Below are 18,512 nucleotides of genomic sequence, written 5' to 3' on the forward strand. Positions count from 1 at the left end.
TGGAAGAGAGGAAGGAGAGGGGGAGGAGGAAAGGAGGAGAAAGAAGGAAGGAGAGAAAGGGTAGAGGAGGAAAAGAGGGGAGGGAAGAAGAAGCTGAGAGGGAGAAGGAGGAAGTGGGGAGGAAAAGAAAGGAAGAGAGGGGGAGGGAAAAGGGGGAAGAGAGAGAGGGGGAGGGAAGAGAGGAAGATGGGGAAAGAAGGAGGAAGGAGAGAGGGAAGAGGAGGAAGGGAGAGAGAAGAGAGGGAGGAGGGGAGAAAAGAAGAAGGAAGAGGAGAGACAGGGAAGAAGAGGGGGGAGGGAAGAGAGGGAGAAGGAGGGAATGGGGAGGAGTAGAAAGAGGAAGGCTTTGACTAGTAATGCTTGTGGCATCATCCAGGTCAGACTCTTTTTCACAGTGACAACCTTCAGAGAAACAAGCCTTCTAAATATTCTTAGTAATACCTGAGAGCAGGAAGAGAGGAATTATCCAATTAAATCTTCACTAAATTATAATTTAGGTGGAAATTGGCTCTTTTAGGAGCAAAAGGGCTTTAGGGTGAGTAATTGCTTCCCCAAACCAGGCCTAGATACAAGTGGTGAAGAGGGTGGCCTGGAATGGAAGTACATTCCCTTTCCACCCTTCAGGGTCCATAGCTTCTGATTCTTTCAGCCTAGGAACTGGTGCTTCAGAGGTTATGGATTGGAGAGGTCAAGGAGGATGGGAGAAGCAACTGATGAGGGTCCTGAGTGCTAAGGCGGACACTTCTATGGGAAGATTCCTTGGCTAACATCTTACGATTCTGGGAGAGGGCCATCTCCACTGAGGAGGTGACAGGAGCCAGTCAGTCACTCAACCAGTGTTTTCAGAGCATCAGTCCAATCTTGGCTCCCTGCAGAAAGGATAAGGTGAAGTCCACTAAGAGATACTGCTCCTGTGCACTGATCAAGGGGAGTTCTTTGTGGTAGCTATTGAAGGTCAGAGAGAAGTTTGTCCTCCTGGAAACTTAGCTAGACCTGACCAAGATTCTTTTCTCCCTCTAGACTACTTTACTTGGGGGATCTCATCAGCTCTCATGGATTTAATTATCCTCTCTTTGTGATGATTCTCAAATCTATTTCTCCTGCCCTAACTTCTTTGCTGACCTCCAGGCTCACATCTCCACTGCTTTTCAGGTCTCTCAAACTGGCTGTCCAGTATACATCTTCAGCTCACCATGTCCAAAACTCATTTTCTTTCCTCCTAAACCTTCCCTCTCTTCTGAATTTCCTTATTACTTTTGAGGGCACTATTGCCCTCCCAGAACCTCAGGTTTCCACCCAATGTCATCCTTGTCTCCTCATTCTCATCTCCTATCCTTAATTTGCTGTTTCTCATGTCGTGTCATCTCATATACACCTCCTTCTTTTCTGACACTGTCATTCCACACCCTTATTTGCTCATGCCTGGACTATTGCTCTGATGGTTGCAACTGATGGTTGGTGTCTGTCCCTTTCCAGGCCATCCTCTGTTCTTCTGTCAGAATGATCTGGCACATGTCTTTCTTTGCCACACATCCCCTCCTCCCCAATATGCTCTAGTGATTCCTTATCAGCTCTAGGGTCAAATATAAAATCCTTTTTGGCCTTCAAAGCTTTTCATAACCTAGCCCGCACCCCAACTCTTCTTCCACTTTACGCTCCATCAGGTATTCTGCTTCTTTGCTCTTCCTTCATCTCAGCTCTGGGCATTGCCCCAGGCTGCTCCTCATGCCTGGAATTCTCTCTCTTCTCATCTCTACCTCTTGGCTTCCTTCAGGTCCCGACTAAAATCCTCCCTGCTACAGGAAGCTTTTCTTGAGCCCTTTCAACCCTGGTGCCTCCCCTGTTAACTTTCCCAGTTCATCCCATCAGTAGCTTGTTTGTACAGTTTTTTGCATGTTGTCTCCACCATTAGACTGTTTCCTTTGTTTTGCCTTTGTATTCCCAGGACTTAGCAAAATGCCTGGCACATAGTAGGTATTTAAGTATTGACTGACTGATTGGCCAGCACTGAGATGTTTTCTCTTCTCTTTTCCCCAAGGAGTCCCTGACTTCAGTCTCCGAGTGGCCCTGCAGACACTATTGAAAGAGTATTGTGAGATGGGCAAGCCTCCCAAGGATAACAGGTTCTGCAATTTTTTGCAGACCTCCAAGGTGCGGCCTCGGAAGAAAGCAAGGAAGTACCTTTATGCTGTAGGTTAGCGTCTTTCTGTGTCCTTCATCCAAAGGCTATAAACTATTTTTGATATCAAGACCAAAGACTTAGAGTGGAGAGTTTGGAAGACCTCCCACATTTCAATAGGGAGGCATGGTTAGGTTGCCAGCTTATGTCTGGTTTCCTCATGTTGGATTTGGAATTAGAATCTGAGGTTTATTGAGTCCAGCTTAGTTAAGAATAAAGAGACACCTGGCTTCTCCTGAAACCAGAACACTCAGACTTTTGTGGAAACTTGGGAGAAAATAGACTAAGCATCAGTGAACCTTAGTATCCAAGTAGGGCCCAACCTGCAGTGGGTGACTTGGCCTGGCGGCCCTAGTTGCTGCCATAATTAGCTGAGGGAAGAGTCAGAATGACCCTTGAAGTAAGTCGGGGGGGGGGTACTCCCTTATCTCTCCAGCCCACACTCCTTATTAATCTTTTGTAGGGGGTACAGAAGCATGTCTTGTCTTTTTCTCTGGGCCTGGAACACTCCGCCAAGGGAAGGTTTGGCCAGCCCGGCACATGTGCTGTCTCTTTCCTTGCCCTAGGAGGATACACCCGGCTGCAGGGGGGCCGATGGAGCGACAGTAGAGCCCTCAGCTGCGTGGAGCGTTTTGACACCTTCAGCCAGTACTGGACCACGGTGTCTTCCCTCCACCAGGCCCGCAGCGGCCTGGGAGTGGCAGTCGTGGGAGGAATGATCTATGCCATCGGAGGTAATGATGGCGCAGGGTGAGCCAATCCGAAAGACAGTGGGCTGGTCACAGAAGCCAGATGCTTAGGCTCTGGGGTTGAGGAGAATTCATCCTAGGCAGTGGTACAGAGGGAAAGGACAGGCAGTTCCTGGGGTGTTTTTTACAGGTGACCTGAATGACTTCACATTTTGGCATTTTTACTTTTTTAATGCATTTCAATTGATGTCTTGTGTTTTACAGTACATAGTAGTCCCAGTAGGCTCAGTCTCCATGGAATAGAACCTTGCTCAGAATTTAAGGCCTTCCAAATGATGATAGGAGGAAGCAGGGGGCAGTGAGTCTTAAGAGACAGTGACCAGTCATGAGGCTCCAACCCTGGTATTAGTGGTCTAAGCTCTAAGGAATAGCTTCTAACTGAGGCTGACTGAGTATCTGGGTAGCATGACGGAGTTCTCTAGTGGTTCTTTCCCCCTTTTTTTTTAACCTTTACCTTCTGTCTTAAAATCAATACTATGTATGGTTCCAAGGCAGAAGAGTGGTAAGGGCTAGGCAATGAGGGTTAAGTGACTTGTCCAGCTTCACCCAGCCAGGAAGTGTCTAATGCCAGATTTGAATCCAAGACCTCCCATCTCCAGGCCTGGCTCTCTATCCACTGAGCTATCTAGCTTCCCTCAGGGCTGTTCTTTTTTGACATTTACATTCAGAAGCAGCCCTAACCAGGCTCAAAAAAGCTGATTGCTATTTGAGCACTGTCCCTGATTCCCCCTGTCCTTAGCAGACAATAATGTCTACATTGGTGGGTCCAGAACCAAGCATCTGTGGACACCCCCTGAATTCAATAATAAACCTTCCAGTTCAGGCAGGCAGGTGAGAGTTTGGGCTCCTTAGGGAGGGCTTCTAGGCCCCAGGGACCCTGTGCCAAGCTGAGGGCTCCAGCTTGTTGTAGCTCCTAACTAGTCACTTAGGATCATATCCTGGGGGCCATCTAGTCTTCTCCAGTACCTTCCTTTACAGAGGAGAAAACAGGCTGAGGGAGACTAAAGGGCCTGGGCTGTGGCAACATAGGTAATACACAGCCTCTGAGGTAGAACTGGAATCTAGGTCCTGACTCCAAAGCTGGCCTTCTCTCCACACTTCTTGGCTTCTTTCTCCACTTGGACCTCAGCTTCTTCCTCCTTTGCAAAACTGGAAGATTGCACAAGATGGCATCTCAAGGACCTTCCAGCTCAAACAATTTGATTTTTTTCCAGGTGTTTTTCTAGCTAGGGTCTAGTTCAGTGTCGTCCAACTTAAATAGAAACCAGGCCACTAAACCATCCAGAGGGAACCTTGAAGACCACAAAGTGACTGAGAAAACCACATGTTAACATTATGTATATTCTCTTGTATTTTTATTTATTTTGTTAAATATTCCCCAATTAAATTACATTTTAATCTGGTTCCGGCATACTCAGGAGTGTTATAGGCTGCATTCAGACCATGGGATGTTTGATACCTTTGTTTAGTTGATTCAAAATGAGGCCAACAGAGAAGGACTTGGTTTTCTTTCTGAGTACTTTGAACATAGACACTCTGTCCCATGCCCTTTTGCCTGGAGGACACAGTGCATTAGGCAGATGAGGGGGATCTGCAGCACTTGTGGGATGCCTATGGTGTATGCAGGTGGATATGGGCAGCAGGTTCAGTCATGGGGGTCCCCCTGCAACTTTCTGGCAACAGACCCTTGCCATGGGAATTGGGCAAGACGGTTGAGGGAAGGCCTTACCCTCTCACATGTTTCCCCTCTCCAAGGCACAACAAAGAAGGGATAGCTGACACAACTTCCTGGGCATAGTCACACCACTCATTTAACTTTCCCACCTCTTTGGTAGGGGGCCCCAGAAGGACCCAAGCCCTGTCTGCCTTCGGGAAGCTTCAGGAGAAAGAATCATATACACCCAGAAGTCTTATAGAAGACAGAAGGGGATGGAGGAAGAGAGAAATCCCAACAAGAGGCTCTAGAGAAATCTGAGGAAGGAAAGAATCCAGTCTAGTGGCATAGCCATGGGATGGTATAGTTCTTGGAGAGCCCTTGCTTCAGCTTACCTAGTCACTGGCCTGTGGGAGGGCCTTTTCCTGTGCAGATGATATTCTTCATTTACTACTTTGAATCCTGTTACTGGTTTCCTGCTGCCTCATATACCTGCCCAAGGACCTTGCCCTGGTCCTGTGAGGAAGTGGGAACCCTGTGAATCCAGTAACCATAGGTCTGCTATGATCTTTTCCTATAACTTTCAGAGTCACTTTGGAAATTTTATCCCCTGCTACATGGCAGAATTTAATTTTCTCTCCAGAAGAGAAGGTAGGAAAAGAACAAATGTTTATGAAATACCTTGTTGTATTCCAGGCAAGTGTGCCTTAAGCATTTGCTGAATATTATCTCATTTGATCTGAAAATAAAGAGATTTGAGCTTAGAGTTGGGCTTTTGTTGATTAATTCCCCCCCCCCCCCCGGTTTTTTTTTTTCCTACCTTCCATTGCTTCCTTGATGGGAAGAAAAAAAAGAAAAAGAAAATCTTGTGACAACTAAGGAAAGTCAAGTGAAATAAATGGTTTGAGGATCTTTTAAAGTAACGTCTTTTTGGTGTTTATGTAACCATACCTATAAAGTCTTTTTTTTTAAACCCTTTACCTTCTATCTTAGAATCGATACTTTGTATTGGTTCCAAGGCAGAAGAGTAGTTAGGATTAGGCAATGGTGGGGTTAAGTGACTTGCCCAGGATCACACAACTAGAAGTGTCTGAGTCCAGATTTAAACCCAGGACCTCCCATCTCTACGCCTGGCTCAGTCACCAAATCTGCCCTGACCTGTGAAGGCTTGAGTGTGAGAGATGGCTATGGCCCTGTCTGCATGAAGGAGCCTGCTGCTTAAAAGACCCTAGCCCACAGTACATCTTGGGATTCTGTCTCCTCTTGGGGTCAGTGTGAACAAGAGTTAAGCAGGGTTGGCCTTCGCTCTCTGGCCACCTTGGTCACAAAATCCTTGTCCATCCAGCTGTTGACCAATACTCTCCAGCCATCCTATGTGGCCCTTCTCAGACCTGCAGAGTAGTCTTGGTGTTCCTTTTCTATAGTGACATATCAGCCTTTTCTATCAGCCCAATATGATCTGCTAGGCAAGGCCTTTATGTATTTGGGGTGCTTCCAGCTTCCGCCTACCTGCCTATCTTATTACACTTGACTCTCCTCCACACACTGCCACCCAGAGACACTGATCTCCACCCTTCTGCATGGGGCTGTCCCTGTGCCTCCTGTCTTCCTTCAATCCTCAATTCCGTCCTGGATTGTCTGACTGCTTAGTGCCTTATATCTTATATCTTAAGAGCTTATATCTCAGCTCCTCTGTATCTCTTGTATATATGTCATTATTTCTATGGCTCCCCCTTGGAGTGTGGTGCAATGTTTAAAGATTTTATTTTATCTCCACTACTTAGTCCAGACACTGGCACAGAAAATTCTATCACCAAAGCAGAATAGGGCCCACTTAATTCTCCAAAGTACTCCCCACCAATGCGTATGGTCACCAGCCTCTGTGAGGCCTCCCTGCTTGCCCTGTCTGTGGCCTCATTTCTTTTTCCTAAATGAATAGATCTGGCAGAAAGGGCTGCTATAGCAGAGCCTGGGGTATGGTCCTCCTGCAGCCCAGACAGCACCAGTGGGAGCTGCCATCTTGGCGGAATGCTTTTAGCATCTCTTCTCCCTCTCTTCTGTAGACCTGCCCTGCTCGCCCATGTTTTTATAAAATTTGTGTTGTTGCTCCCTCCTTAAATACCCAGGCTGGGCACATCTCCCTATGTAGACTGTAAAGTCCTTGGGAGCAGGAAATCTGTTTTGATTTGTCTTTGGGTTCTGGCCTCCTGACACCCAACGTGGTGCAAGGTGGTTTGGATTAAGTTGGATGCCAACAAGGCTCGTTTCTTCCAGATTATTGGCTTCTTGAAGGGCAGAGAGCCCTGGGCATTATATTTCTGCCATGCCCTTCACTGGGCCTGGCATAATCCTGGCACATGTTCAGAAAAATACTTGATGAATTCATTTTTATGACTTGCCAGGCTTCCATCCAAACACAGTCAATTCTATTTTTCAACCTGGTGATATGTTTATATGACTGCCTGAAGGCAAAACCTAGGGAAGTGTTCTTGGCCTTGTGGTGGGGGTGGTCTTTTTTGTTTTGTTTTGATCTAAATTGAATGATCTTTTTGAATTCTGTGGATGGTTCTTGGGGTGAGATTTGAGGTACAGGTTGAGCTCAAGTGGGCAGAGGGAAGGTACCAAGGGCTATGGGAGTCAGTGGGGCACAGCCTGTCTTTTTATGACAAATTTTTTATTTCCTAAAGGGGAAAAGGATTCAATGATCTTTGACTGCACTGAGCGCTATGACCCAGTCACAAAGCAGTGGACAACAGTGGCTTCCCTGAACCAGCCTCGCTGTGGCCTTGGGGTGTGCGTGTGTTATGGGGCTATCTATGCTCTAGGTAACTATGTGTGGGGATCTTGAAATGGATAATCTCACTTCCCTGGTGTCTTGGGAGAGGCTTTTTAATCCCTAGATTTCCCAAGGATTCAGCTCAGTCAGGGAGTAGGGAGAAAACAGGATGCCCAATATCTCGAGGCTGGTGAGTACATGTTGGAACAGTGCAGGGAACTCCATCAAGACCATGTTTCTATTTCTTCTAGTCTTTCAGTTGCTTACCACTCACTAAGCAAAGAAAGACAGCATGGTGGTTTATGCCAAAAGGATTTGAAATATTCCTCCGCTTGGTGGGGTTAGAAGCCCCCTAAATGGCTTCCTGCTGTAATCATAAATTACATTTGTGATTAGCAGCACCTGTTTACATACAGATAACACACTAACATCATGTGAATAGTCAGTTCTTTTTCCTAATGTATATATATATACACTCTCCCCCACTCCTGTTCTTATAACTAGAAACACTCTTTGGAAACACAGTGGTGAGGGGCAGCTAGGTAGCACAGGGGACACAGTGCCAGGCCTGGAGTCAGGAGGACCTGGGTTCACATCTAGCTTCAGGCACTTTACTCCAGTGGGTAGAGAGAAAGAAAAAAGAAAGAAAACAGTGATGAATGACAAATACTCTAGGCCCCAAATTAGAATTACTTGAGTCAGAATTAATGAACTTGGACTTGATTGGAACTCACTGGAAAGAAAGGGTTCTTTGAAAGGAAAGGTTTTCCTTTGATGGCCTCATTCTCCTCCCTCATTGGAAATGTCCGGCATGGCTGCCCACCCTGTTTGAGAAGAACTCCCTGGAAATAATATGTCTGTCTTTTACACTAGAGTCTGGACTGGCTTCTACAGGGGGTCCAAGAGCACCAGCCTCCAAACCCTTATCTCAGCTATAGAATGGAAGGCTGGTCCTCAGTTGGAGGAATTTCAAGTAGAGAGAAGAGCTCTTGGGAAGGCTTAAGGCTGGGATCAAAAGGGCTCTTTCCTATAGAGCCAAAGCCAAGGAACAGCCACTTTTTAGGCGTTGTATGGGAAAGAGTGGGAGAATGTGTTTAATTGGTTTTCTTGAGGATTGAAATGAGTTTATCCAAATATTCTTTCATAAAGACCAACTTTGAGAGCAAAACTTGGCTTTGGGGGAAACCCAAGGTCCAGCAGCTCCAGAGGCTTGTTTTAAAAGTCAAGTTCTTTTGAAAGCCTTTTACCTCTGTGAATTTGTATTAGTTGTTATTAACTTAATTCCAGACCTAGGTAAGACCCATTGCTTGTCTCAATTATCTCTATCCCTTCTGTTCTTATTGAAGTCTCGCCCTTCCCTCAGGGGGAGGCATTATGGGTTAAGAATAACATGTTTCTCTGTCACTTTCAGTCAGGTTCAGAGTCAGTCTGCTCAGGTTGGGGTGGGGGTGCCAGTATAATGCCTAGAGAGATGAGGATTCACACAGCTAGCACAGACAAAGCCAGGATTTAGAGGAGTACCTTTCCTAGGCACCTGGACTTGGGGTTCAAAGCTGGCTTTAGGCCTGCCTCTGCCTAGAATCTTTTTGACCTCCCCTCCACATGACAGGGTTGGGCTGGGGTGGGGGGCCTCCCATGGCTCCTCCAAAGCTACAGCATTTGCTCTTGGTTGCAGGTGGATGGGTTGGAGCAGAGATAGGGAACTCTATTGAACGATTTGATCCTGAGGAAAACAGCTGGGAAATTGTGGGCAGCATGGCCGTACCTCGCTACTACTTTGGCTGCTGTGAGATCCAAGGTAAGACTCAATGAAGCAACAGGACAGAAAGAGGGAGTCATTTGGATCTATGGGAAGAGGTAGCAGGAAGGAGGCCATGAGGGGATGCCACAGTGCACAGAGTGCTGAGCCCGGAGTCCAGAAGACACAGCCTCAGACACTTACTGCTGGGTATGTCTGGGCAAGTTGTATCACTTTTGTCTGTCTTGGTTTCCTTATTGGTAAAATGTAGAAACAACTTTTAACATTTGTTCTTGACATTTTGCCCTCCAAATTCTCTCCCTTTCTCTCCTCTCTTCTCTTCCTGAGACAGTGAGTAATCTGATACAGGTTATACATGTGCTGTCATACAGTATATGTTTGGGATAATATTTTTTAAAGCATTTAGCACAGTGCTGGCACATAGTTGGCACTTAATAAAACCTTCCTTCCTTCTTTCCTCTCTTCTATCCTTCCTAAAGGGGGCAGACATGCTTTTTCTCAGGACTGCTGTCCTGTGTGTCCCAGGACTCATTTTGTCCATGGGAGTGAGCAAAAGTGAGCCTGATAAGAACCTTCCCCACCACTGCTGGGCAGCCTCCCTCCTGTTCCCAGAAGGTCAAAGGCTCCTTTGGTCCTTATGTATTCATGACAGCCCTTTCTCTGGTGGTCAATTGCTGGCAGCACAGTGGGTCCCTGTCAACTTGGAAGTGGCCCAAACCACCACAGTATATGAATGTGATGGAGTAGGCCTGTGCCCTAAGAAATGGGAAACATGAGGAATTCAGAGAAGGGTGGAAAGATGTCTGTGAACCACTTTGGGGTAAAGCCAGCAGGTTCAATGGAGCAGTAGAGACAGTGAGGACAGCATGCCAAGGGATGAGCCCCTCAAAAGAGGTCCAACTGTGGGTCCTTACAAAACCAGTGGCAGTCTCAGAGAAAGCCCTGAGCCCCCAGGGCAGAAGAATGGGGCAGAGTATGCGGTGTACCTGCAGTCATATTGGTCACCACATCCCGTATCCTGTGGTTCTGCCTCATCATTTTTTCTCTGTCCTAAGGGATGATTCAGTCTGGAGGGGCGTGGATAGACATGACTAAGATAAAGACAAAAGGCATCCATAAAATTTATCAAAAGAAAAGAAACTTTCATGTTTAGGCCTTGAGACCAGGACTTCCTGGCATGGGTGGGCCAGCTGGAGCCCTGTCTGAATGGCCCTTGTCATCCTGCCCCTGGGGCTGCTTCCAAGAGTGGCCCTACAAGACTTACCTCCATAGTTAATAGCTCTAATGAGCTGTTATGCCCTTGTACTTCAGTGATAAAGCCAGCATCTTCTGTGTCTTTAGGTTTAATCTACGTGGTTGGCGGCATCAGCAATGAGGGCATGGAGCTCTGTTCCGTTGAAGTATACAACCCAGTTTCCAAGTGTTGGTCCTCTCTGCCTCCAATGGGGACCAGGAGGGCCTATCTGGGGGTGGCTGCCCTCAATGACTGCATCTATTCGATTGGAGGGTGGAATGAGACCCAGGATACCCTGCACACTGTAGAAAAATATTCCTTTGAGGAGGTACAGTGGGATAATTTGGGGTGCTCTGGTGCTGCTTTGTCTACTGCATGATTTTGTGAGGCGGTTGAATAAGCTTGGGTGACAATATCCATTTGGAGTCTCTTTCCCTGAACCAGGAGGTAACCCAGACTTAGAGTATTTAGAAGCTGGCTCTGCAGTGACAGCAAATACCTCTCCTATCTTCTGTTTGGGCCTGGTCCCAGAATATACTACCAGTGCTCTAGAAGAATAGCTATAGACAATATGCCCCAGGGATTTATTTACTCCATAGCAGCTTCATTCATTATGATTTGAGCTCTTTCTCCCATTCTAGGTCCCAGGACTGCTATAGGAGCAGCCTGGGCCGCCCAGAGCCTCAGGCACCAAGCACAGTGTTGGCCTGTTCCTGGCCAGAAGTCTTTGGTTTGGGTCTGTGGGATCTGCAGTCCTTGGGGAGTTATCCTAGGCCTTTCTTGTTCTACATTGCCGAGCTAGTGGTGATTCTGGCAACATCCCAGCTCCTCCACCTGTTTCTTAATAACTTTCTCTTTGGCCACAAAATGGTTAGATTGTCTCCTAAAGGGAGTGAATTCTAAATGATGTTTCTCATCATTTTTTTCACATGGAAAGTTGACCTTTGAAGATGATCCACAATTCCCTGGACTAGTTATGGTATGTTTTCCCTGACAGCGCAAAGGCAGTCACACCAGGGTTTCACCTAAAAGAAAGTCTGGGATGAAACTTTGAAGACTTTGTACATGTTATCTTCAAAGGCCTGTGGCCTTTCCACCTGAAGCTTAAAAACCCCTGCTCACCCGTAAATTCATCCTCATCTTGCCTAAATTTAATTCTGTTCTCTGCAATCCCGTAAATTTCTGATTTGAAGAAGTATATTTTCAGAATGTGTTCCAGGTCTTTTGGTTTAGGCTTTGGTGAATAAGCCCTTATTGCCCTTCCTTTCAGGATTCTCTGGGTCTGGAGTCCTCCTGGATTCTTAAGCTCTTCATAACTTCACCATCTTCTGAGTAGCTGGCTTCATTCTTTGTAGTCATGGGGCAAGTGCCCTCTTTTTTACTCAAGGAGCAGATGGATGTTTTCCTAGCTTAGTTCCAGGACCCTTCCCAAGCCCACTCAGTGTTGGCCCGCATCCCAGCAGAACACTAGGTTGATATCCTGGGGGAGTGCTTTCTACTAACTCTTTAGGCCCTTTTTGTGAGGCCATGCCCTGAGTATATTTTGGGGGACCTTCTATTGGTTCATTGCATTTGTAAGCCACATCAGACAGTCTTGTTCTAACTCAGCTGCGTCTGTCATCTCATTTGCTTTGTTCAACTGCTCGTCACATGCCTCTTTTCTCTTGCTTTTCTCTCTTGTCCAGGAGAGGTGGGTTGAAGTTGCATCTATGAAAGTTCCCCGAGCTGGTGTGTGTGTGGTGGCGATAAATGGCCTTCTCTATGTTTCTGGAGGCCGGTCTTCCAGCCACGACTTCTTGGCCCCAGTCACCTTGGACTCCGTTGAAGTGTACAACCCTCACTCTGACACATGGACTGAAATTGGTAACATGATCACTAGTCGATGTGAAGGGGGTGTGGCTGTGCTGTGAACAGCATCAGGAGAACCTGGGGTCATAGAAGAGGATGCTGGGGCTTGGAGCAGGACTAGGGGAGAGAGAGAGAGAGAGAGAGAGGCCCCAAGATCAGAACTTTGGATGCTCCCAAGTGCAGAAAGGGCTGAAGAGCAGGCTGGAGCAGTGCTCCTGGGAGTGGTATGGGACAGGATGGCATCTGTAATAGGCAGAGCCCACCTTGGCAGTGACTCATGCAGCTTGCATTTCCAGACCTATCTTGCTCAAGGACCCATGCTGTCCTTTTTTTGGGGCAGGAGCTCCTGGCAGGGATTCTTCCTGTGTAGTTTAAGTACTCCACTACCCAACAAAAAATATACACTGCCAATTTCACTGGCTCCAGAGAGGGAGGGAAATCAAGAAAATGACTGCCCAGCCCCTATTGCCAGGTAGTATCTTTCATTGGCACCAAACCCTCAATTGGTAGCACATTTACTGGTAGCAGTCCTGTTGGGAGCTCATGGAAAAAACATGACTTGCTCTTTTTCCCTTAGTCCCCCTGCTGAGTGGGCAAGTTCAGAAATACCCAGGCTCTTGACATGGTGGCCACACAGGAACCCCACTCTATTGCCCAGAGATGATGCCTCCTTAGCTTTTAGAAAAGGGTGAAGCTTCAGGGCTCCATTCTGTACCTCCTCCAGCTGTTCCTATAAGGACTCATACTCTATGCCTGCCTATGAAGCTTCCTTAGAGAGCCCTCAGAAGGGCTACCCAACTTCCTTGGTCCCCTTCCCACCTTGCCTGCTCACTCCCATTTTTACCTCCAGGCTTTTGGCAGGGAGTGTGATCATGGGATGACAGAGAGGAAGGCTTTAGCCTAGAACTGCTTCTCTGCTACTTGCTTGCCTGTGCTAGCTTCAGCTCCCCAGTTCTCAAGGGCTTGGTATACCCTGGACCCCTGAGTCATTGATAGAGCAGTTTGGCAGCTTTTTAATTTCCTTACTGTGGCATTCTAAGCATTGGCTGCATTAGGTCCAAAAAGCTTACTTAGTAAACCTTAGCAAAGGCACTTTTGATGTAGAAATTCCTGTAAGTCACTATTTCCTCACCTGGAGAATGTGACCATAATAGCACCTGCCTCACAGGGTTGTGAGGATCCGACGAATTAATCTATGTGTAAAGTGCACTGCAAATGCCAGCTTTTCTCTGCTTCTAATAAACACTGGAAAGATTTTGCTTGCATGATTGGTTCTGTCTTTTTTGGGTGAGTTTTAAAAATCAAGGTTTAATTTTAAGTCAAGGCCTGCCCTCCCTTTGGGCAACATTCAGTATGGAAAGAAACTTCTAGAAGGACTAAATGATTATGCTTGAGAGATCTACTGGTTATTGTAGCCAAAAAGTTCTGCCTTCCTTTGTTGAGGGAAAGCTTAGGATCACTCACTATATTATATATGTCACTGGAATGAAAGCCTGAGTCACAGAAGTCAGGGCCCAATCAACATTATCCCAAAATAGCTTGGCAAGCTGGCTTCATCAAGATGGAACCCAAATGCCTGTTTTGCTTTCACTACCTATTCTTCTGGCCAGAGTTTGCGAAATTTGTGATCCCGCTGGATCAGTTCTTTCCTTAGCTCCTCCTCAATATGCTTAATCTACATGGACACCATGTTTTTGGATGGCATCTACTAAAGGGAGAAGAATGAAGGGCTGTGGAATCCTCAGGCAGGTAAGGCTGTGATGGGAGCTTTGGGTAGCATCAGACTTTAGCTGATAGCCAAAATTAAATCACCTAATTTAAATCAAATTTAAATATTGTTAATGAATAATTAAGACACTAATAAAATGATTGTGTGGTATTATTTACATTTCTTCCTTTATGTAGATCCTATAGCTGATTCTGGGGCACAGTAGGGCTTTGTTTGGAGCTAAAGTGAAAAAAAAATTTTTTTTTTTTCAAAATGTATGGCATGATAACAAGTCAGAATTTTTTGTTCCCAATTTTTTTAGTGCCATTTGCTTGAACTGCCCAACTCACCTCATGCTAGGCTTTGCTTAGCTATCTGTAGGACTTAAGACTGCTGAAGTTTCCTCTGGTTCACTAATGTAAAAGGGGTAAAAGGGAAGCCATTGATGAAAAGAGCACATGAGGAGGAGGGCACCTTGTCTTTCTTCATGTGTCTTAAATAGGCTGATGGTTTGGGTATTGGCTAAGAAGGGCAAGCCTTCAGGTCTTGCAGCAACCCCACAAGCACCTCTGGAGTTTTAAGGAAACCAGATTTCACATGTATTTCTACCAGAAAAGAAAAATGATGCATCAGTCCCTAGTGAAGTATCCCATACAAACCCAATACTGCTCTTTCTGCCTTCTGGGAAGTACCATTACTTGAGAACCAAATTGAGACCCTTTACCTCTTCTAAGAGAGTCAAGGGTCAACAATCTTAAGGTTTAATGGCTTTCCACATTGGTAATCATGATCTCTGCTGCAGTCTAAGTTTGTGTCAAGGGATGCTCTATGACCTTTCACGTAGGGCTTTGATGCTCCTGCCTTTTTGTCAGACAAAATGAACTCCAAATAGATGAAGTTTCAGGGCAAGTAACCAGCTCAATGATCAGGGAAGAGAAATACCAAAGGGCAATTTCCAAGAACATCCTGTTGAAACACAGATCTCACATGCTAACATGTAACAAGAGTGTTCTTTCCCACAGATAAAAGAAATCAATCTCCAAGGAGCTAATGTCCTAGCCAAAGAATGCTTTGTGGTCTTTATTTGATCCTTTAAAAAAAAAAAAAAGATATTTTCCCAATTACCTGTAATAACAATTTTCCACATATGTTTTCTAAAGTTTCAAGATCTAAATCGTCTCTCTCTCTTCCTTATTCCCCCTTCTCAGAGACGGTAAGCAATTTGATTTAGGCTTTACATGTATTATGCAAAACATATTTTCATATTGTTCACTATTGTAAGAGAATACTCATATAAATCCAAAATCTCAAAATAAAAAAAATAAAGTGAAAAAGTCTGCATTCTGACCCCCAACAGTTTTCTAAAGTTATATAATCCAGATTGTCTCCCTCTCTTCTGTCCTTCCTCCTCCCAGAACTGGCAAACAATTTGGGTCATACATGTATTATCATGCAAAACATATCTCCATATTGTTCATTGTATTGTAAAAGAATAATCATATTAAATAAAAAACCCCAAATAAAAAAAAATTGCATGCTTTCATCTGCATTCTGACTCCCACTGTTCTTTCTCTGGAGGTGGATGGCATTCTTTATCATCAGTCCCTCAGAATTTTCCTGGATCATTATATTCCTGAGAGTAGCTAAATCTGTGTTGTTACTATGTTCAATGTTGTTCTGGTCTGCTTATTTTACTCTTATCAATTCATATAGGTCTTTTCAACTTTTCCTTAAACCATCCTGTTCATCATTTCTTACAGCACAATAGTATTCCATCACATATACCATTCCATCATATACCACAATTTGTTCAGCCATTCCCCAACTGAGGAATATTCCTCTAGTTTCCAATTCTTTGCCACCACAAAAAGAGCTGCTATAAATACTTTTGCACAACTAGGTCTTTTCCCCTTTTTTTTAAAAATCTCTTTGGGATACAGACCTAGTAGTGGTATTACAGGATCAAAGAGTAGCCCTGAGCATAGTCCCAAATTGCCTTCCAGAAAGGTTGGATCAATTCACAACCCTTCTAACAATGTGTTGTCCCAATTTTGCCACATCCCTTCCAGTATTTATCACTCTACTGTCATATTGGCCAATCTGGTATTTTATTTGAAACCTTTTAAAACAATCTTTATAGATCATTTATAAATAGAAGAAAAAATGCTACTGATTGCCAGTTTAATGACACATATGCCAGTAACTGGGCTATTATCAAGTTCTCCCGAGCCTCAGGCAACATGATTTCCACAGGGGAACAATCCTTAGATGCAGGGATTACAGAGAAAACAAAAAGTAGCCTCCATGAATGTGTGAAGGAACTTAATACCCTACCTGTTCACAACCTGGGGTAGGGTATGTGTGTGTGGACTTTATTCAGCCTGACCAGGCTTTTTAGGGCCAGTTTCCGGATACAAATTTTTAAGTATCAAAGTGGCTACAAATGAAAAAAATGCCACTAGAGTCACTACTATTCTCAAGGCTTTGAACCAGTTAGGATAATGGGGTAGGAGGAAGACTTCATTGTGTAATGCCACCCCAAAGCCCATAATCACCATGACAATGGCTTCAGGGAGTCCTTCAGAAATAAGGAAGGCATACCAGGAAAACACCAGTGGAGCCCCACTACAGGCTAGATTCATGAGATCTGGCTTGGCTGGACTGTCTTCTGGCAGAGTAAATCCCCACCTGACCCCTCCCAGGAAAGACAGGAAGCTGGCTCCATAGGCCATTTGTGTAAATGCCAATACAGGGACATAGGTATCCGTCATCATCATGAACAGTGGTGGAGCCACAAAGGGGATCAATCCAGTCAAAGCTACGTATAGGGCAGGCTTTGGGGTGTCTGGGAGGTATGTAAGAGTGCTTGGTGGCCTCTTTGGGACCACAAAGTGCTTCTTCTTAAAACAGCACTTAGACGTGTGATAGCCTTTATCCCCATTCTCAGACCCCAGGTCAGGTGTGAGGAGCCACGGTCTCAGAAAGAAAGGGGGACCGTTCTGCAGAGGAGTCCTCAGGACACGAGGGGTATCTGTCTTTTTCCTCCCAGGAACCCGAGCCACAGATGGAGAGATGTTAAGGATCTGCGAGAGAATTGGGGAAGATTAAGCAAACCAAATTAGCCAAACCAAACGCAGCTCAGGGCCCGATTAAAGGAAGCCGGTCCATCTAGGGAGATGCGAAACGCGACCAAGACCTTTCTACGGACCCACCCCTGACCAGCTACTGGTGCTTGAGGGAGATCTAGGGGATGACCTGTAGCAGATCTGCCCATGGTGGCCTAGTACTTTAGCCGCGGTTACCTAACGTCCCAAAGCTCCCTGCCAGGCTTAGGTCTAGAAGTCAGAAGACTTCGAGTTCTATTCAGGCACTTAGCTGCGGGACCCTTTGCAAGTCACTTAATCCTGTTTGTTTCAGTTTCTTCGTCTGTAAAATGGGGACAATAATAGCATCCGCATGGCTGCCACTACTGCGGTGAGGGTCAAATATGTATGTAAAGCACTTAGCAACCCGTACACGGTTATGTAAATGCCAGTTATTAGCCATAACTATTATTATTATTGGGCCGTAGGGCTAGTCTTCCTCTCCCTCCGCCAGCCCCGCTAACCCCCATCAAGGGGGCCTGGCCCGCAGGTCTGCCCCTAGCCCCGCCCCCACTTTCAGCGCGAGAGGGAGGCTTCTCCCCAAGTTCGCAGGGCTAGGCTCGTCCCTCTCTTGCCTCAAAGTGGTCGCTCCAGGGACCCGAGAAGCGAAGGTACGTGGAGAGCCAGGGTGCTTACCTGGGTACGCGCCCTAGAGCAACTAAGGAGAAGGCGGAGCATGGTGTCTGCGATCACAGAGTAGGTGAACCGTTTCCGGTGACGGACCTCTGAAGGCAAAGGTCCGGGTGGGAACTCGGTGCGAACCTAAAGATTCTCTTGGCCACTTCCGGGAAAGTTTGGCCCGACGGATCCGGTTGCTGATCCCCGAGGGCGGGACTTGTATGGGGGGGCGGAGCCAGGGTAATCAAGAAAACCCTCAACGGTCTTGTGACATGGCTCGGTATCCTGGGATTCGGGATCACAACCTCTGCCCTCGAGGAGCTTACTCTCTTACAGATTCTGGAAGACCTGGAGCCGCCCCCAAAACCCACTCCAAGGAGAACGAAGAGCCTTCCCCATCCGACTCGCGGGAAGGCGGCTTCCGGTTTTCCTGTACGCACGCGCAACTTTCGAACTACAAGTACCAAAAGGCTGCGCGGCACGTTCGAACGGGCTGAAGCCGAGACTAAAGACGGAAGAAAATCTGCGGAGAGCGCATGTGCAAAGTGCATGCGCATGCGCATAGTTGGCACCAACCGTATTTCTCTCTTCCCTTCCCCAACCTTCACCCTGCGCACAGGCGCACAAGCATCCGCTCACACACTGCGCGAGGAGGCGGTGGCGGGGGGCGGAGTTGGCTGGAGCGAGGCGGGTGCAGGAAGAGCCGCCGCGGCGCTATCTGTTCCTTTGCAGACACCAACACGGACACGGACACGGATACGGATACAGACACAGACACTGACGCAGAATCTGATTTGGAGGGATAAAGGACGCAGCCCACCCGAGCCGTCGCTCTCCGCCAGGT

The 18,512-nt window shown here is 46.4% G+C and overlaps 2 protein-coding genes across 2 annotated transcripts in view; one reads left to right on the forward strand and one right to left on the reverse strand.

The window, feature by feature from the left end:
• LOC123243873 (intracisternal A particle-promoted polypeptide) overlaps positions 1-13,464 on the forward strand; it is a 29,222-nt gene extending 15,758 nt beyond the window's left edge. Inside the window, exons 4-9 of the mRNA XM_044672008.1 lie at positions 2,039-2,194; positions 2,746-2,913; positions 7,270-7,407; positions 9,034-9,156; positions 10,459-10,679; positions 12,037-13,464. Of these exons, the coding sequence (XP_044527943.1) occupies positions 2,039-2,194; positions 2,746-2,913; positions 7,270-7,407; positions 9,034-9,156; positions 10,459-10,679; positions 12,037-12,261 (1,031 nt within the window). The 3' untranslated portion in view covers positions 12,262-13,464. The remainder of the gene's footprint in view (positions 1-2,038; positions 2,195-2,745; positions 2,914-7,269; positions 7,408-9,033; positions 9,157-10,458; positions 10,680-12,036) is intronic.
• Positions 13,465-16,005: 2,541 nt separating this feature from the next.
• Positions 16,006-17,786, reverse strand: TMEM69 (transmembrane protein 69). The gene is made up of 2 exons (XM_044674201.1): positions 17,687-17,786; positions 16,006-16,990 (listed from the first exon to the last, which is right to left on the reverse strand). The coding sequence occupies exons 1-2, from the start codon at positions 17,726-17,728 to the stop codon at positions 16,280-16,282; spliced, it is 753 nt and encodes a 250-aa protein (XP_044530136.1). The 5' UTR covers positions 17,729-17,786; the 3' UTR covers positions 16,006-16,279.
• Between the last annotated feature and the right edge of the window lie 726 nt (positions 17,787-18,512).

The sequence above is a fragment of the Gracilinanus agilis genome, chromosome 4 (assembly GCF_016433145.1).
Source record: "Gracilinanus agilis isolate LMUSP501 chromosome 4, AgileGrace, whole genome shotgun sequence".
Taxonomy (NCBI): Eukaryota; Metazoa; Chordata; class Mammalia; order Didelphimorphia; family Didelphidae; genus Gracilinanus; species Gracilinanus agilis.